At 38.9% G+C, this 20,411-nt stretch overlaps 2 protein-coding genes across 2 annotated transcripts; one reads left to right on the forward strand and one right to left on the reverse strand.

Annotated features, from left to right (window-relative positions):
- Positions 1-1,725: 1,725 nt before the first annotated feature.
- sult5a1 (sulfotransferase family 5A, member 1) lies at positions 1,726-6,025 on the reverse strand. Its single transcript, XM_040012087.1, has 7 exons — positions 5,859-6,025; positions 5,236-5,647; positions 4,743-4,954; positions 3,472-3,598; positions 3,284-3,375; positions 2,887-3,067; positions 1,726-2,075 (listed from the first exon to the last, which is right to left on the reverse strand). The coding sequence occupies exons 2-7, from the start codon at positions 5,372-5,374 to the stop codon at positions 1,963-1,965; spliced, it is 864 nt and encodes a 287-aa protein (XP_039868021.1). The 5' UTR covers positions 5,375-5,647; positions 5,859-6,025; the 3' UTR covers positions 1,726-1,962.
- Positions 6,026-10,096: 4,071 nt separating this feature from the next.
- Positions 10,097-20,334, forward strand: dpep1 (dipeptidase 1). The gene is made up of 10 exons (XM_040010650.1): positions 10,097-11,240; positions 11,376-11,502; positions 13,063-13,195; positions 13,272-13,422; positions 14,909-14,978; positions 16,145-16,321; positions 17,094-17,178; positions 17,303-17,378; positions 18,163-18,298; positions 19,974-20,334. Exons 1-10 carry the CDS (start codon positions 11,107-11,109, stop codon positions 20,160-20,162), a joined length of 1,278 nt encoding a protein of 425 aa, XP_039866584.1. The 5' UTR covers positions 10,097-11,106; the 3' UTR covers positions 20,163-20,334.
- The last annotated feature ends 77 nt before the right edge of the window (positions 20,335-20,411 follow it).

Genomic DNA, 20,411 nt, shown 5'->3' on the forward strand with positions numbered 1-20,411 from the left:
AGCTTACAGCAACCTTTGTGACAGCCAAACAGCTTGTCCTTGCCAAAACACTCTGCCATCATCATTGATAATGATTAATATGAGGCTAAATGAAGAAAAATCCAATTTTTTTAAAAGTCCTGCTGTGTTTAAACCGTCATGATCTGCAGCAATTAACACTGGCAGCAGCTTTACCCTTCAACCTCCTTGCCCTCAGCAGAGTCAGAGAGGGGTACGAGAGGTGTGAAGTGAATTCTCACATGACCAAAATGTGTGAGCCTGTGTGCACAACAACAGCTCGAGAGCTTCAATCACCGGTGTTTGCATGTGGGGCTGTGTATGGGGCTTTATCAGCAGCTGATATAGCAGCACATGTGTGCCCTTGTCAATTTGAATATTCAGGACGTTGTGACAAAAATCGAAATAATCAGTGACAGAAGGTGAAAAACGAAGAAGAGGCCAGCGTCTTTTATAAACAGAGGGAAATGTGTATCCCTAATAAATGGTAAAGATAAATAAATCCAAAATTTATTGAATGTTCTGTAAGACATATTTATCTCACAATCAAAGGCAGAAGGCCTAAGCATTCAGAAGTGATGATTCTTTCATTAGGGGGCTTTCACAGCTTCAAGGTTGTTCAAGCTTGAGTTTGAATGGTTTCTTTCAAATCAGGCCAGATGACGTCTCGATTTAAAGGTGCACGCAACGCACTCAATGAAGTAGCTGAAACGCAGATTCTTGCACACTAACTGTCATGATTCGGCTGTGTGGCAGGCAGGAGAGGACCCAAACGCACACTCACGGGGACACGGGGAATAAACTCAGAGAGCACAGCTTTATTGCTGGAAAGGCAGATCACGGGTAATACAAAACTAAACTGGGGAAAACTAAATATAACGCTCACCAAGAAACACAGGGAGAATCACACACAGCATGAGGGAGAACGCGACACCGAACTGAGGGAGACGCAGACATAAATACACAGAGGGTTAACGAAGGAAGTGGGAACACACGGGGAACACAACATGACGCATACTGACGAGAGACTGTCAAAGTAAAACAGGAAGTACACGGAGGTTCAGACAGGAGGAGAGAGAGCACGGGGAGAACACAGACATAACAGGCTGGGGAAAACATGGAATAAAACACAAGGAGAGACGAGGGCTCACAGATACACAGGGGCACACAGGAGGTAACCAAATAAGGAACATCTTAACTAAATAACCTAGGAACCAAGGCATAAATAGGGAACAAAATACAAAACACACAAAAACTAAGAATACTGGGCCAACATGGCCCAGGACCATGACATCAACATGAACTGCACAGACAATCACCTGTGAAATAAAAAGCAAGCTCAGTGGCTGCTCATGTTAAGTGCTGTGAGTTTCAACATCACACACTTGTTACGCAGACATAAATACATACAGACTAAAGAGACTGCTTAAAAAGTCTAAAGCGTGGTTGTGCTTCAAAAATTCAAATCCAAATCAAACAGATACCTGATGTTTGAATAAAATTACTTTTTTATGCATATAAATCTGCTTAAACAGAGGTGAGGTGTTTGAAGTAAAAGGACACACAAGGACGACTCAGGCATGGGGACAAAGAGCTTTATGTTAAACCCTGTCACCTGGACTTCTCCCTCTGCTCTTTGTTGTCATGGTTACGTAACTGTCAACTTCTTAGCCTGAAGTGTAAAGTGCCACCTGTTTTGAACCAAGGAAACAAAGATGACATGACACATTCAAGCATATAAGCTTTATTAATCTATTTATAACTTAAAAAGGAGAAAAAGAAGAAGAAGACAACCTCAAAAGCATCACTGTAGGTTTCACATGAACAACATAATTAAAGAATTCAAAACATAATTATCACAAAACAAGTGAAGGGTTAACATATACTGTAATCCACACATAAATGATTAACTAGTTTGAAAGGGATCAGTTGATGTGATCTATACTCTCGTGGTCTGTAGGACCACTACTCCCACACAAACTCTAAAGTGCAGTTCTCCATCATCTTTGAGGTGAAGACGGTTTCAAATTTTCTACTGTCCTCCTCTGTGAACATGTTTTTCCAGTCTCCCACTTTACCTGCATTGCAAAAAGGAAAGACAGAGAGAGAAAAGTCAAAATGATCCTTTTTTTTTTGTCCTGTTTGGTTCCTTAGCCATCAAAACTGTTGTCTGAAGGCCAACAAAGACGTGATTTTCAAATATAAATCAGAAATGTATTTTAAAAAGGGATTTGGTTATAGTTTACTGGGTAGTACTGTGTTTTATATTAAAGAGTTACCATTCAGTTGAACCTTTATGTATGACAAGACTGAATAGGACTATTGAAGACTGAATAATTACCTCGTCATTTTATGCTACTAAAAAAGGGACAATTTCAAAAATTCAAATGTCTATAATTGAGTCATTAAATATTAATTGAATAGTTTCACAGCCAGAAGACCAAAGGTGATATTTCTGTATATCTCCTTCTAGATGGCGGTATTGTGAACAGGTTGTGGTTAGGCTGGGTGAAGTTGTTATTCAGTTGAAAGGAAATTAAAAACATTTAGACCGTTTATTGTGAACAGGAACGGTGAACTGTGCAGCTAAACCAAACAGACAGTTTTTCTCTCATTACTTATTTTGAAGATAATTATCATGAAGATGAAATGATGCAAAAAGCAAAGCTACTGAGAACATAAATTTTCCTCCATTTCCTTTTATTTTCTTGAGACCTCTAAGATTCGTCTATCATGCCCTATGACACACTGATGAGAGCTCTCAATGTGTCATAGGTTACCAAAAGTCTGTCAGTAGATTATCAGCAAGTTGCATTTTTGCAGCTACTATTTTGGTCACATTAAGACACTCTCAGACATCTAATCTGCTTACAGTCCAGCAGAACTTGCCTTTTCTCATGAAGGAGCCCTTGCTGTGGTCCATTATTTCCTGAGGGACGAGAGTGTAGTTGATCATCTTGTTTTCCTTCATGCTGCTGAAGCTGCAGTGTTTCACGCAGTTGTTGACCTCGTCCTCCACCAGGGGACACTGAAGGAACGAGCTTATTTTCTTTATGGTGCCGTGCAGGTCCTGGCAGCAGGAAGAAGAGTGCAATTTAAATTTCCTCACTTCACTGACATGAGAGACCTCCTTGAAATGCTAAATAATTATGTAATGAGCCATAGGGTTCAGTTTGAAGAAGTGTACTTCCACTTTTCAGACCTGCGTCTGACTTTGTGACCAGGGAACAAAGCAAATGAATATTTTACAGGGGATAGTGTGCTTAGCTGTGATGCAATAATTTACCAGCGACATTTCTTCATAGGTGACGTGAAGCAGATTGCTATTAATCTGACTGGTCCAGCCTTTAATGTGGTCAAACCAGGAACCGAAAGAAACTGAAACAAACAAGCGTGTGAAGAAATACTGCACATCTGATCAGATTGAAACTTGTAGCTGCACAATGATACAACAAGCAAAACAGTCACCCTCACCTGTTTCCTCCAGGAATCGGACCAAAAACTCTGGAAATGAATGAGGCTCAGGGAGGAAGTTGGCCATTTTGTGGAAGTGGTAAAAGGACACGACCACATCTTTAGGATTTCTGCTCACATAGATGACCTGTGACATGACATGTCTTGTTAAGTTTACCCACAGTTATGTCCATAAATATTTAGTTGATCCTTTTTGTGGTAATCTTTCCCTCTGTGCACAACCACAGAGGATTTTAAACCAGACTATGTGATTTTACTCCAGGAGTTTCACAAAAGTTTTGCAATAACTGTAGAAATTGCAGAGACCTTTAAACATAGTCCCCCATTTTCAGAGATTTTAATTTAACTGGACAGCTGACCCACAGTGTCATAGCTGGGTGTGGTCTCTTTACTTAATAAGAAATTATGCTTTGTCCTTTACGCTCAAGAAATCATCCCTAGACTTCTATCAGCAGTCAAGATTGTTAAGTAGAATTAGACGCTTTCCCACAATGGAAACAAAAACATAAAAAAAACAAATATTTATCAGTTAAATTCATGGCACCTAAAAGTCTGTCAAGTCTGCATGACAGTGCTTTTTCAGAAAAAGCTGTCAATCTTGAAATGTTTCTCTGTGATTTGTGTTTTTGCTTTAAAAGAAAAAATACACAATTACTGAGATACAACTTAATAATGAGATTTACAGCAGAAAAATCAACTAGTTGTGTTATCTGACAGACAAAGTGTAAATAATACCATAACTAGTAAAAACAACAACAACAACAAATAAAAGTCAAAACTCAGCTTACTGTGTACATCAGGGTATCTGTCAAATCAGTATATAAACCAGCCAAACCAGTGGAGTTAAGTTAAGCTTCCACACTACAGTCAACTGGGCACTCTGCCTGATCAGATAAAGAAGTGTTGTTTGTTGTTCGGATCTACCACAAAATAATTAATAATGTCCTGTAGGAATTATTTTTAAATGAATGCATGACATTACAAATTGGACATTATTTGGCTTGATAAATGTATTAACTTGTCTCATTGTGTTAAAAATACACATGCACATTTTAAAGATCTGATGCCGGCACGTTATGCTTTCAGTATTAGGTCTTAAATAGTCAGTATAGTCAGTAGTTTTATAAATCCCCTTATTAGACTAGTTTGGTGCGGCAAACTGCTAACGTCAGCCAGGCTGCAGAGAGCAGGCATGGGCTCAGTGGGTAACAGCCTCCAACACTGGCGAATGTTTAGAATAAATCTATCAATTAAATGTGCACTTTAATGACCTTGGTTTTGGAGTGCTGGAGGGCAGGGCCCAGCAGGTGATGAGGCAAGTGTGTAGTGATGACTCGAGCTGTAGTAGGTAAGGCCTCCAGCAGAGCAGAGCTATAATAATGCTCCAACCAAGGAGCTCTTTTCCAGTTTTCAACAGTCTGGGACAACCCTGGGTTCCCTCTGGTGCGTATGAGAGTCACAACTTCCTGTAGCCATGTGGTACCTGTTAAGAGGAATGAGTGAGAGGCATTGATGAGCCCACATTGATGAAATTCAGTCATATAAACCATAGAAAGTTACTCAAACTCAATGAAATGCTTAAAATGAAAAGTAAGAAGTTATTATGTAAATTGCTAAACTCACCACAATCTATTTCACCATGTTTTCACTGAGTTGCTTAACCTGCTCGTCTGGTTAGACTGGAGTGTGTGTGTGTGTATGTGTGTGTGTGTGTGTGTGTGTGTGTGTGTGTGTGTGCATCTTTGGAAGTTTGTTCTCTCTTACCTGACTTTGGATAAGACACTATGAGAATATCCGTATCCAGAAATGGAAAGCTGACAGCATATTTCAAGGAATCCTGAGTGTGCAGGTGTCCAGGAAACGAAATGCCATGAAACATCTCTGTGACATCTAACCTGGCCATATCCACCTTCAACAAACTATTTACTGCTTTTGATATCCTTTCAGCTGCCTCTGCTCTAATCTCCTTTTTGTGATCTGCTCTGTAACTCTGTCTGTCTGTAGCTCCGCCTGCCTCTCTGCCTCTATGCTCTCCTGTTATGTGTCTTTCTTGTTGAGAACACGCAGACAATGACCACACAGACTGAAGCGGAAAGAGGAAATGCTAATTAACGTGTCACACAGACAGTGGGGGTTACTTGCAGTAATTTCCAAATATCGTATGCAGGTATTCACACTGAAAGAGGAAATAACAGCTAAGTCAGCAACGTGGGAAAATCTGTACATGTTAACAAACAGAGACTGACGGGACAAAAGAAGAAAAGCAGCTTAAGTAGGACAAGTGGAACATTTTCTCAATGACTGCTTTCAAAATGTATAATGGGTTTCTTTTATAGCTTTAAATGTATGAACTACTTGGACACAAAAGACTATATAGTATTACTCACCACTGAAAAACACTCCATCAGCTGCTATCAATGTCCTCCAGTCTTTCTGTCTCTCTCTCCCTCTCTGTTCCTCTCTGTTCCTCTCTCTCTCTCTCTCTCTCTCCCTCTTTGTGCTGACAATCAAGCCAAACACCAACATCATAAAATATACAACTGAAACTAGATATTTACTCTTCAAATAAAAACACAAACACTTTTTTAATTGTAACATCAAATCAGACTAAATGTTTATTTTTTTTTAGATTGATAAATATAAAAAACATATTTGTTAACTTTAAGAGTAAAGAGAGAAACTATCTGTATTTCTTAATTGTAAATGGCACCAAAATGTATTCAAAATGGAGCCACACACATTCTTTTCCTGGTGTTTTGGTTGACATCGCTTGATTTTCCCATGTCACAGAAACAGGCTCTGTGTTTTGCCTTATATGCATCCACAGCTGTGCCACCAATTTACTCACATGGACTCTACTAACCTATCAGAAGCTTCTTAAAAATAAACTTAGTGTATATGTACTCCTAAATCTGATGAAAGTGATAAAAAAATAGACAGCTCTCTCTTTATTCTGAGATTTAACGAATTCAAAAGATATTTCAGTATTTATTTATCCAAAACAAAACAAGTTTACTCTAAATTGGTGTTGTACAGTAAAAACAATGTTCTTGTGTTTTCCATAAAGTGTATGTAAATATCTGGTTTAAACTGTGAATATACTGCTGTGTGTTGAAATTCCTCTTGTTTTGCATAGAAATATACTACAAAATACAAAGCATACAAAGCATAATATATAAAATAACATCTACCAGAGTTTTTTCTTTGAAAGAAGCTCCTTATGTCCATTCTTGTATATCAGTACATAACTGAAACCGATTTATTTAGCCGTGGAGGGAAACAACTGAAAATATGAAATAAACACACATGTAAGCTAAGACTCTCTAAAGAAACAGCATTGTTGTTGTTCGGCTTTTCATTTCGCCATTTGTTGATTCACTTGAAGAGAAGTAACGTAATATGGGTCAAGTGATCAGTTTGATATCAATCTTTCGTGATACACCGTCACATTTATCTGTTTAACACCTGCTGCTTATTCAAGAAACACGCCCACGTTACCTGGTGATAGTCACAGTTTAACTGGGCAGCTGGTGCTCGATATAACGCAATGTCGGCGCATTTTTCTGCACAAGATAAGTAAATATAGTTTTTTTTTTCCGAGAGCACTTTATAGGCGAACCCACTTTATCAGCAGCTGATGTCCAATCACCGGCACACAGCTTTGAAACCTCACCTGAGTTTCAGCTCTCAGTGGTTAAACACTGGACTTAATTCACTCAGGTTTTGTTTGTCGGGTCACGTTTACTTCGCTGTTTTATTTACAACTGAGCAAATCGGTTTGGCTGAGGTTAAAGTTACGTTTCATAACTGCATAGTTTTACTGAAGTTTAATGGTTCACTGGCACATGTGTTAGACTGAACCGTTCGCTTTTCTTTATCTGGTGTGTTTTGGATTTAACAGTGAATTTTGAGACTAAACTGACTTTTAAAATGTTTTTATACAAAGAGGAAAGAGAAGGTGCATTTCCACCGAGAGGAGCAGAGTTTGCAACAGCGTGTTCATCATGGAGACTGCAACCTGGACAGAAATATTATATCATCTGTTTTTTAATAGTTATTCCACTGTATTCTGAGCACCAGCGATCTGTTAGAATTTTTAGAGTTTACTTAACTAAAGATAAATGCGGTTAACATATAATTTGTGTTTGTTTTTTTTGTTTGTTTGTTTTTGTTGGTGTTTCGGTCATGTTATGTTTAACTGTCAAAGGCTTGTTAGAAACTATGAAACACATCGTGCAGACTTCTGGATGTTAGAAGAAAACTAATACTGCTCATGAATGACACTAAAGGCAGGAAGGTGTCCTTTAAAACTAAATATGTTAATAGGACCTCCCTATTTATATCATAGTTTATGACACAGCACGTGTATTTAAGTAATAGCCTACTGATTTCAGTGCAGTGGTGAACAGTCACACAGCTCACGTGGGTGTTATGTGTGATACTCCTTAACTATAATTTATCCAAGTTAACTTCAGTTAACCATTCAGACAGTTCTTTTGCAATGACAAACATAAACACTCATGTTGCCGGTAGGTTTCCGCTGTGCCAGCTGTTTAAATTACAGCTGATTATGCAGTAACCATGGTAACCACGGACTCTGAGCGACTGGATCGATGCAGGTCAAACAACAATTTTACATGTATGTACAGGACACAGCCACTATACGTCCTGAGCTCATATCAAATGTGAACACAGACTGAATCTTCCTCTCAAACATTTAAACAGCAGCGAGTCTGCAGCTGAGGGAACACAAACTCAAACTGTCAGAACAGATTTGCTCGTTTCTTGCGTGGATTCATTTGGTGATTTATTAAATGTATAACTGTTATTCTAATCTGCTGCTGAGTCTCTTACGCTGATGAAAACGCAGATGACACAGATCACGATCACCTGTTCGACCAATCACTTTCATTCCACTTTGATCTGCGACAAACTGATGCGTTCATCTCTGTTACAGTGTTGCGTTAGACTGCTATATTGTTCTTTATGCTGTAGATTTTCACGTCTCTGGAATAGTTGGCAGTAATAAGGATGATTTTCTGTAAAATCATATTGATATGACCCGTGAATTATACGTAGATGACAGTTAGATTACTCAGCCGGGAAACTCTGTGTTGACTCAGAGAGCTGAAGATATCGTGGACATGCTGACCTCGCTCCGTGGTGTACAGGGCCGTTTACCCTCATGATTAATATTCACAATTAAAATATTAGCCGAACATCATGAAGTCTGTATGTGTTTCATAGCGTCGAACAACCTTTGTACAGTTAAAGCCAGCAGTTACTACATGACGGAAACACCAACGTTATCTCTTTTCTGCGTTTATACGCAGGTCACGCTGATTACTGAACAAAAACCCAAAGATCAGCTGTTAATCGAATTTATTTGGCGACTGAAACACGTAGGACACATAAGAACATCAGGAAATAAAAAGCCGATAAATATAACGTCAGTAAAAGAAGTCAGTGTCAGCGGGGGTTATTACAGCTGTGTACCGGGCCTGCGCTTTGTCGGTGGCAATAACAGCTCGATTGCTTGCGAGGCGAGCGGGTCTATCCCACGCTTTTGCCGTGAGACTGGGCAGACATCGCCGAAATCATCGAAGCACTTTTGCAAAGAGGCTCTATCTTGACAAACCGACCAGACATCTGAAGATTAAACCACTACATTCTAAAAAATATTAAAACGGTATTTGGTGACACACAAACAGGGTTTTTCAAAGTTCAGTTCTGTTAGTTTCCACATGCCGGTTGTTGTGTGCTAGAAACAATGGCCACCAGGCCAAAGCAATGGTTTTGACTCAATCAGCGGTAACCCCGCCCCCTGAGTTTGACAGATAAAATAATTTCATGGTGAGACCTGAAGGTGTCAACTGTGCCAAAATGAATTAATTAAATACACCATTAAATAATTATTTAAATGTGGCAATAATTAATTAATTAAATGTGTCAAAAACATTTTTTAATTATTTCCCATTTTAATTAATTATTTAATGGTGTATTTAATTAATTCATTATGGCAGTCCTGGCGTTTCATACCATACTAGAGGGACCGAATAGCTGAAGGCTCTCCCTCCCAATCTGCTTTTAGAAACTCTGCACACAAGCAGGCAGTCTGAGAGTAAAGTACTATTATGTCTTCAAGGTATAATAATGTGGCGAGATGGATTTTAAATTCCGTTCTGGATTCAGCGGTCAGCCAATGAAGAGAAGCTCACAAGGAAGCTCTTAATTTGTCTTAATTTGTTTGTTTTATTATTTATTTATTTATAACTGAACTTTCAAACTCAATCAAGCCAATTTCGTAGTTCTTGTAACCTTTTATCCTTTTATTTATTCCGCATGCTGATGCAAAAAAGACTGCTGTCAAAAGGTTTTGTTGCTCAAAATGTGCACAATAACGATGGAGAATTTTCAATTCAGATTTACTTTTATAGCGGGGAATCACAATAGTAGTTGCCTCAATGCGCTTTAAGATAAAGACCCGACAATAATACAGAGAAAACCCCATCAATTATATGATATGCTCTCTTTCTAGCCCCTGTCAGTATACTTGCTGCACCATTTTGGATCATCAAGAATCTATCTGTATTGCTCAAATGCAAGAAGGCAGTCCTACGTATTTGTGTAATGTGCACACTACTGGAATCCCAGATTTCTCACAGTGTTAAAGGAGATAATGGTATCTAGAGTAAGCATCTGGTTAGATACAATGTTTCAAAGAAAATTTAAGCCAAATGTAGTAACCTCAGTTTTGTCTAAATTTAGTCATTTTTGTCTTTAAAATAAGCTTTTAGTTTAGCTAATTGAATTTTGTTAAATAAAGCCGGGTCCTCTCCAGTTCAAGGGGCTTATTATAGACTCATTGAACAGCATTCATTATAGCTGACACCGACCCAGCGTTCAGTACCAAAAGACAATCTTTATAGTTAATTTCTGAAAAGTCTAAACACACATACACAAAGGACACAAGGAGTTGTGTCTGGGGCCGTATATGTTACACAGAGGTGTTATTTGGGTTTGGACAGAGACGAATAACAAAAACAGCTGAAGATAATTAAGACACTCAAAGGGAAAAGTAAAACACCAATTTAAACCAGTTTTTTTCTGCTGTCAAGCTTCAACAGTCGTGTGACCCCCTTATGACCAAACAACAGTGGGAAGAAACTCCTTTTTTACCCAAACGAATCCTTCACCAGTTATAGGCTCAGAAAGGGGTGGCCATTTGTTGAGGGTCAGGGGAGGAAGACAGGACAAAGACACACTGCGGAAGAGAGCCAGAGATTAATAAGCTACTGAGCTGCATTTATTATAGCTGGCGTTGTAAACTTACTCAGCACATAGGAGGAGCAAAGAGTAGTCCTGCAATAAAAGGTACTTCGAGGCAGCCTTTGTAGTGATTTGGCACTATATAAACAACTGAAAACCGAAAGAATCTGGAGCGAAAATCTGTAAAGATCCCAACAGACAAAGGACTGAAGGACATTTAAGTAAGAAATCTGCTCAAGGACGTTTTTCAAGGATTAAGGTCAAAGAGAGGCTCAGCCACTGCAATTTTTGATTTGGTTATCAGGATAAAACCAGACAAACAAAGAGTAAGACAGGAATCTATTTAGTGCGTTTAAACTTTAGGAAATGCTGCACAGGGTAAATTTGGCTTCATGCTTGGTGCTCTGGATCACTTCCTGCGCCATCACCTTGGCTGTGGATCCCAACGATTACATGGCCAGAGCCTTGCAGTTAATGTCAGAGACGCCACTCATTGATGGGTAAGTGAAATTTTATTTGTTTATTTATTTATTTGTGATTAGTGTGTAAATATCTGCGATTGAAGTCTAATGCTGACCCAATAAAACAAGTTCACTTCTTTCCTGATATGATCTTTCTCCTGTGCTTTGTTCCAGTCATAATGACTTGCCTTGGCAGCTTCGGTCACAATTCAACAATCAGCTGAACAAAGTGGATCTTAACACACTGGCAAACACTCACACCAACATCCCTAAGATCAAGGATGGACGACTGGGTGCTCAGGTACACACGAAGGAAGAATTATTAAAGAAAAACATAATTTCAGTGTCAATGTGCTCCTTATTCATGGGCTCCCACAGCTTCTCTACAAACCTTCCTCACTGGAGACATCTCACAAAATAACATAACAACTGAATCAGACTGATCATTTTAAGAAGTCATGTTACACTCTCATTTTAAATATATTATTAGCAGAGAAGTCAGCCATTTCTTCAAGAGATTAAAAGCATCTCAAAATATCTATATCTGTCAATACATTTTGTTTTTAATTGCAGTTGTACAGAGTTGTACAAGGAGTGCACAGGAGACTGAGTCCAAAACTAAAAGGCAAATATTGATAGTTAATTTCTAATCTCTAAAAAGTCTACACACAAAACACACACAGGACACCAGGAGGAAAACTGGGGCTGTATATGTTCACATTGACGGCTTTATTTGGGTTTGGACAGAGAAGGGTAACAAAAACAGCTGAACATAATTAAGATACTCACAGGGAGAAATAAAACAAAACAATAAAATAAAATAATATAATAAAAATAAATCACTAATGGGAACCGCTTTTTGCAAAAGGAACAGAAGATGTTGAAACTACCATAACTGAAACAAATAGACACGAAATATGAAACTAAAAACTAGTTATTACTTAAGTGATTAAGGAGGGAAACAAAAAACAGAAGCAAGGTGTTACACCACGTGGAGGGGAAGGAAACGGGGAAAACAAAGGGCACTTATATTGATACAGAGTGTAAGAGCTGGCACTCATTCCAAGAAAGCCCAGAAAATAAGAATCTAAATGAAAGATTCAATAATACTCCTTTCAGGCAACTATCACTAGAACGAAAATGAAATCAAGACAGGAATTCAGAAAAGCCAACAGAAGCCGAGCATTTGAAACACTCAAAAAATTAAAATCCCCCAAAACAATAAAAAAAAGAATTTTCTGGGGGGGATTTGTTTTTTGTTTTATTTATTTTTTGTCATAGTTAATTTCTATTAAAGTTTCTTGAATGATGTCATGTGCATTGCGCAAGAGGTGTTGGCTACATGGGGCATGATACAAACAGTCGTTGCTAGGAAGACATGTATTCACTGACTGGGTGGTTGTGGTCTCGGGATGTTGCTGACTCAGAACGTACACAAGTCTGTCACTTCCATGCAAACTACAGAGGACCGCAGCAAATATCATAGCGACCAAACCAATCACCAGGAAATTTTAACCAACTGGTTAGGATGTGCACACTTTTCCCTAGCAACAGGTGGTTACTGATCTGTAGGCTTGCGTGACTTGGGCTTTAGCAATCACTTTCCCAGTGACAGTCATTAGCTTCCAGCAACCACTCACAATCAATGCCATGAAAAAGAAACACGCAGCCTCCTCCACCCACACCCACAAATTAAAATATGAATTAGCCACACCCTGCTGAATCAGAGAATCATGAGGGGGGCAAATACCTTTTTTACAGCATTGTGCATATGTGTTTGAGAGTATGATTGTATTTTATTCATCTTTGTTTAACTTTGAAAGTTAATTATACGTAGTATAATCTTTGCTCTGGTCCTCAGTTCTGGGCAGCATACGTCCCCTGTGACACTCAGTACAAAGATGCTGTCAGACAAACGCTGGAGCAGATAGACGTGATTCACAGGATGTGTCAGAAATACCCTGATATCTTCATGTTTGCCTCCAGTAGCCAAGGTGAGAAACTGACTCCGACAGTTCATAGCTGTCCTTCTCCTGGTTGTATCACACATCAACTGTCATGTCTGCACAGACATCTTGAAGGCCTTTAATATGAGTAAGACCGCCAGTCTGATTGGGGTTGAGGGTGGTCACTCACTCGACAGCAGTCTGGGGACCCTGCGCACCATGTACCAGCTGGGGGTGCGCTACCTCACACTCACCCACTCCTGCAACACACCTTGGTAAGAGCCACCACCACATTTTAAGGCATCGGTCAGACCTCAAAGATCAATTAATTTGCTGTTACTTATATGAAGAAATGTGTTTGAATTTTCAGAAGAATACAAACAATGAGTAGGTTATTTTCATCTTTCTATTGATTGACTATAATGCTGCGGAAAAGTCTTGATAAACACATTGTTTCGTTATATTTTGCTAAGAAAATTGAAAATAGCCGTAGTGATTTGCAAGGCGTGGATCGAGCCTGGTCACAGACAAAAATCAATCGCAATGACAAATTCAATCAACATCTTCACTGAAAAGTGTTTTTGAGAACTAGTCTGGAAAACTGAGCCTCTATATTTATATGACATGTGTTTTCCAGGCAGAAAATATAGTAGCTATTAGTTCTAGTTCTGTATTTTCAGCTGAGTTAAATATGCTCAGTCACATGCCTTCACTTCCCCATTCAGATGAATGTTTATCCAAATTACAACTACACAACATTAAACAGAAAATGCAGAGTTAGGGGCTGTGTCACTGTGTGACGGTTTCAATAATAAATTCATGTGAAAAAGAATCAAGAGACGTCTTATGTGAAGAATAACTTCCTCTGGATCGTGTTTGCACTGTTTCCATTCATTAACTGAGCCGACAGTAAGGTTCAGATGTTGCATTAGAGCTGTGGAGAGCACGGGGGATTCCTGCAGGCCCACTCAGGCAGCAGTATCACATTCACTGGCAGGTGACTCTGTACTGATATGCTTTACCTCAACAGTGACCCAACCAGGTGCAACAAGCAGCTGGTTAAATTTAGGAAACAGTCACGATACATGTGTACAGAGCATCTCCTACTCAGTGCAGCTGAGGATCCAGTAAGGGTCCTGGCTAGACCCCCCCCCACATGCTAAACAAATCAAGCTCTGGAATGGCGCGGATACGTCTGCAGCTCGGACACAAGGATTTCACTACGTGTTGTACTCTGTATGATTGTGTATGTGACAAATAAAGTTTGTTTGTTTGTTTTTGTAAAGGTTTTGTGCAGACATGTATGAAAGAAAGGGAGGTCTGCACCTCACCATGTGAACATCGGCCTCCAGGAAGATGTTAAACTATATTACTAAATTCTTTTACCAATTCTTTTATTTTTGTTTTTGTTTTTAGAATTGGGAAAACAGTGAACTTTATATAATCTGCTACGTCTGAAGTCATGGAGAAAGACCTTAAAATATCTCTGTACATCTTCGCCTCTGTCAGTGCGCCACAGGGCGGCTGTGGCTACAATGTAGCTTGCCATCACCAGTGTGTGAATGTGTGGATGACTGGATGTGTAAAGCGCTTTGGGGTCCTTAAGGGCTAGTAAAGCGCTATATAAATACAGGCCATTTACCATCTTTCTCAATGTTTCATAAAATGTTAATGAACACTTCAGTTTACTTTAAATGAGTTCCAGATTGTTCGTTGTCTTAAGTTTTGCATGTTTACTAACACTTGCTTTTTCATTCACAGGGTAGATAACTGGCTCGTGGACACTGGATCAGAGCCATCGGAGCATAACGGCCTCTCTTCTTTTGGCAAAGTGAGTGATGCAAACGTGGGAAATCATTATTTCTGGGAGTACTATGTTACACATTAACATCTTTTGTGTAGCTTTATTCCTATTCCTCTTTTTTTATTTAACCTCCTAGGACCCTGTGTCCATATGTAGACATCACATTTTGGGTTATTTAGACTAAAATACTCAATTTTGCTCTACATGGGCCTGATATCCACTTACGAGGACATTATACTGCTACTGTTCTATCAAACTTTTAAACAAATATCCTCATATGTGGCTCTTATTTTTCTTAAAAACAAAAATAAGGTTAAAAAAAAATCTGGTAATTCTTTGTTTTTTCATTCATCAGGCCCCAATATGCCCAAATATCAAAGAGAAATTAAAAATGCATGTCGTGAAAGAGTTCGGGTGTTAGGAGGTTAAAGCTGACCTTCTTGTGTATATGGTAAATCACTACTTTTCAAATGTTTAAGAATCTCTTTATGTTAACTATTTAAGAGGCCTTTTACACAAGAACTGGACTGAAAATAAGTGACAGCAGGCCTGAAGGAGAGATTTGAAGTTAAAATTGTTGTTTTATATGCAAGTGATCAGGAGAGAGCTACAGCTCAGACTGCTGACAGCCATTTGTAAAAACCATGACCTCATTAACTCGGAAAAGAAGCATCAGAAAACACTGACAGAGCATCAATAAAAAAGTATTCCGTTATTATGTTTTATAGCTTAATGACATTAGCCCAAAGTTTCTTCTGAGGCACTTCAAAGAAAAGAACATTTATTGCCAGAGGTTATATTGGTGGAATTGGTGTAAAAAAAAAAAAAAACTCTGCTGTTGATAACACGCGCATGAGCTTAGTGAGGGGAGGTGGAGGGAGTGTTGGAGCTGTTTGTGATGGAGTTAGATAACGGCAGACTAATAAAAAAAATTGCTGACGTATGATTACATAAACAAATTAATGTGTTGCTGAATTTAAAAAAAAAAAAAAGCCTGAGAAAAGCTTTACAGATTTTCTTAAATCTTACCTCTTAGCATGTGTGCTACATAAAATAATACTTAAAAAGATCAAAGCTGAAACACTGGGCACATCCTCCCAACCCTCACTGAAACTAATATATAAATAAGGAATAATCAGAAAATACAAAACTATAACAACCACAGTAGTAACCAAAGTGCATTCACATTACAGCAAGTAATTGCGGAAATGAACCGCCTGGGGATGCTGATCGACCTGGCTCATGTTTCTGAGAAGGTGATGAACCAGGTGCTGACCCTGTCTAAAGCTCCGGTCATCTTCAGCCACTCCTCCGCATACGCAGTCTGTCCACATAAGAGGAACGTCCCAGATGACGTCCTGAGACGAGTGGTGAGTTCACGAGACACAACCGAAAGAAACAGCAGGTCAACCTAAAGGCTGAGGACCTCGTGAAGATCAGCAGTATATGAATAGTTCACATGGTTATTGTTTGATTCTCTCTCTTATTGCATCGTCTTTGGTGTTTGCTCCTCAAATAGTTGAAACCATCTGAAAAGTGGGGGTAAAAGCAAGGAGTCACAATGCAAATAGAGGGTTTAAATTATAACAATATATTGTACTTTAACAAGTTAGCACCCACAACCTTTTGCCTGAAACTTTCACATCAAATTAATGGAGTGGAATAGGAATAATATTTAGCTCTCTCCAGCTCTTAGAAATAACACAAAACTGGGCCCAAGTGCACCACAGATGTTGTAAGTGATCTGGATGTGGGGGAGCAAAATGCATCAACAGATCACCTGATCACAGTAAAACACGCAGCCAGCTGATATTGAACTGCTGCTTGGGGTCTTAGATAACGCATCCATAAAAGCTCTTTATGCAACAGATGAGCTGCAAATGGCTGTAAATGGATCAAGTTAAATGATGCGTAATGACAACTTCCCTCCTAAAGTCAATAAAATAAGATAAAAGCAAGAAAGTTATTGTACAGCACTGTAAAATGATACACGTAAAGTTATAACCAGGAAACGTAGCAGAGGTCAGTGCACTCATGCGGATCATTGGGACGTGCATTTTGTGGCCCGGTTGATGCTTTTCTTGACTTTCTGTCATTCTCTGCAGTAGATCAGAGCCATTTAACACTAGTCTGTCTCTCCAGAATGAAACTAAAGGAATTGTGATGGTCAACTTCTACAATGACTATGTGACCTGCAGCAATACGGCTAAATTGTCTGATGTTGCAGGTAAATTACTGCTGTGACCATGACATCTGCTGTAAACCAGTCAAACATTAACATTTATCTTTTCATTCTCAAAGCTATCTTCTGTCCATTCACTTCATTCTCAAGTTTGTTGCTTTCATTATAGATCATTTCGACCATATAAAGAAAGTGGCCGGGGCAGACATCATCGGCTTTGGTGGAGATTATGATGGCGTTCCCAGGTGGGTTGCCACATAAACTCGCTGAAATGTGAAGACATTGGCACACCGTGGAGAGATGCACCAAAGTTTTTTTTTTTGTTAATAGCTCTTTGGGAATCACCTTGTTGGTGCAAAAACACTTTCTTCTCCTGTTAAACTATTATCTTGGGTATTTTTCAGAGATTCGTCTAAAGAAATTGGAACAAATGATGTGTTTTTGTGCTACTAACAAAGTCTTGTTTTTAAGTGTCTATACTGGTTCATCCTTTTACGTGCCTTTTATTCTTGAATGATTGAAAGGTCTGTGTTATACATGGCTTTTAAAAAAAAAAAGCAAAGAATATTCATCTGAAAATGGTTAGGTACAAGGGCTGGACTGAAGATGCATGGAAAAAGCAGCCAGTGTCCAAAGAAACACTTTGAAAAACATTCACAAAGCCTGGAGAACTACTGGTCAAGACCACTTTAAAATATTGCAAGAAAGTGTGAGTCATTGGAAGGAAAATATGATGAAATGAGGAGTGGTTCAGGATTTTTCCACAGTACTGTAACTTTGCCCGTTGGGTAGTTAGACTCGTGTCATATTCAAAATTGTCTTGATGAAGAAGAAAAAAAACCACCAACACTTTTCTTTACATTTTGCTTCCAATGAGCTGGATTTTCTTGTATTTTTTCTTGATAAAAAAAAATAATTGTGTTTGTTTGTTTTAAATATAGTACTGCTTTTTGGAAGTGCTGTATAAAAAAAAAGTCCACTCAATTTTACATCACATGTAACTCGCTGGTTGTAAATTTGTCCTTTTAGAGTACCTGAGGGTTTGGAGGATGTGTCCAAGGTCCCCAATTTGGTGGCTGAACTGCTCAGGAGAGGATGGACTGATGAGGAAGTCAAAGCTGCTCTTGGAAATAACCTGCTCCGTGTCATGAGTGAGGTTGAGAAGGTAAGGAATAAATGCACGCACACAAACACACACAAGTAACCTAAAGCTCGATGCACTTCATGGGTTCATGTATTATTTGGAGAGCTGTGTGAAGAAGCTTGGTCAAGTTGGTTGCACACGTTTGATTGATTGGCTTGTTTAGTGGTAAACATATTTACCTTAGATGCAAAAGATCTTCGGTTTGAGAGTAGAGGACAAAAGCTAGCGTACTCCCAGTGCTGATCCCAAGCCTGGATAAATGTGAGGAGGAAGGGCACCTGGCCAAATCAAACATACAGATCTGTTTCCCCTTGGGAAATTAGAGAGAGCAACCAAAAGTACCTGTTAAGACGTTTCCTCACTCCATCCATTTAAACTAGCATGACAGAGATATCAGCCTCCTTATCTGAGGATCTGCAACGATAAGAAAGAATTAGATACTCAGCACACCTTAAAGCAATAAAATCTGATATAGCAGTTGTTTCCGGATTGTAATTCTGAGCTGGTTGATGAAGTGACTCTAGTAGATCTGTTATTCCATTAAAAACCACCAAATGAGTGTTTCCCACCTAACCCCTCAAAGTCAGGTTTTTATTCTCCACCAACTGCGAAATCATAAAATGGACATTTTCTTTGTTACAGGACCAAAAGTGCACAAGGTTGGGCTGAAATTTGGGTCCTTTTAAGTCACAGATTTTTCCACTATTTTTGAGCACCACAGAGACCAGCTGCATGACATCGTCAAGGCTGAAGAAAAAAAAAAAATCATTTCAACTAAATCAATTTTATACCAGCTGCAAATGTCTTAAAAACCAAAATCCATGATATCAAACTCTGACCATCAATATCGTGGGATATATCATCAACTCAAGAGCAACACTCCTCCAAGTTAATGCCTGCAACAAAAACTAGACTGGATGTTTATCTGTAACAACTTAAAACGGTGCATTACTGTGCACATTCAAGGGAAGTTGATCAGAAGTGAAAAAGATAAGGAGTGAGTGAGTTCTTTGCATGTGTGAGGCCACTCAAAGAGCTGCTGTGGGGATCCGAGTCATCATGTTGGTTTCCTCTAAAATGGCTCTGAATGCAAGGTGTTTAATAATAATTCCTCCAATCACATCCATCACAAAATGTTTTGCACTAGCTGGTTTCTGCAGGTTGTCTTGTGACAAATGTCCTTTGCGACAAGTAGCAATTCACAAAGTCATTACCTAACCGAAAACTTAGATGTTTATGGTTAGGTAATGACTTGTCGAATTATATCTGCATCTCAGCTGACTTTACAGCACCAGATAAGCATCTGCATAATGATTGGGAGGGGTTATAACATTTAACTATTGTGAGTCATTGTTCCTCATCCCCAGAAACCACACCCTCTACCAGTTTCTCTGCATTATTATTGTTTTTCTTTGAGTAGACTTAAATTTAACAGCACTATAGATAAACAGATGAACCCTCATGTGGATCACTGGGACATATGCCTGAATACAATCTCTAAACTATCAATGATCATCTAAAGACCACTGAGCTTTTTTAAAAAAAATGTGTGTGTATAAGTAATGTTGGTGTTGACAGCTACTCCGTGGCTACATCAGGTTTTAAACAATGTCTTTGAATAGCAGATGGGCTCACAGTGAATACACCCCATTAGTGTTTTTGTCTCCTGCCTGACGATGTCATCTTTGTGTGTCAGGTCCGCGACAACATGAGCAACGAGATCCCGGATGATGTTCCCATTCCAAACGAAGATGTGCAGAACCCGTGCAGAACAAGCTTCGGATACCCCAGCACTACCGGATCCAACGGCTCAGCCCATTCGCTCAGTACACTGGCGCTTCTGATTACACTGGTTCTCCAGGCTTGGATTACATCAACTGTTTAATGGGTAGCTGTAGAACCTACTGTATGCAAGTCATGAGTTAAATCCTGAACTGTAATGCTATACCGCTGAGAGAAACTACTGCACAACTTTCTCCCCTCATGCATTTTTTTTTTTTAAAGCTTTAAGACTCAATTATATTAACTAAAATGGTATAAAAGATGGACAAACAAATTATGTTATTAAAGTTTATTTAAACCTGAGTCAGTTTCAATTCATCCATTTTATCTCATTTAAAACAAAAACAGTAGT

This window comes from Simochromis diagramma, unplaced genomic scaffold (genome assembly GCF_900408965.1).
Source record: "Simochromis diagramma unplaced genomic scaffold, fSimDia1.1 OVJJ01000603.1, whole genome shotgun sequence".
NCBI lineage: Eukaryota > Metazoa > Chordata > Actinopteri > Cichliformes > Cichlidae > Simochromis > Simochromis diagramma.

Coding starts and splice junctions, on each gene's coding strand:
- sult5a1 (XM_040012087.1), bottom strand. CDS start 5,374: ATGGCCAGGTTAGATGTCACAGAGATGTTTCATGGCATTTCGTTTCCT. Junction 3,599..4,742: donor TCCAGCACTCCAAAACCAAG/GTCATTAAAGTG, acceptor GTCATGTCACAG/GTCATCTATGTGAGCAGAAA. Junction 3,376..3,471: donor CCGATTCCTGGAGGAAACAG/GTGAGGGTGACT, acceptor TGTTTGTTTCAG/TTTCTTTCGGTTCCTGGTTT.
- dpep1 (XM_040010650.1), top strand. CDS start 11,107: ATGCTGCACAGGGTAAATTTGGCTTCATGCTTGGTGCTCTGGATCACT. Junction 13,196..13,271: donor GTTTGCCTCCAGTAGCCAAG/GTGAGAAACTGA, acceptor ATGTCTGCACAG/ACATCTTGAAGGCCTTTAAT. Junction 17,379..18,162: donor GATTATGATGGCGTTCCCAG/GTGGGTTGCCAC, acceptor TTGTCCTTTTAG/AGTACCTGAGGGTTTGGAGG.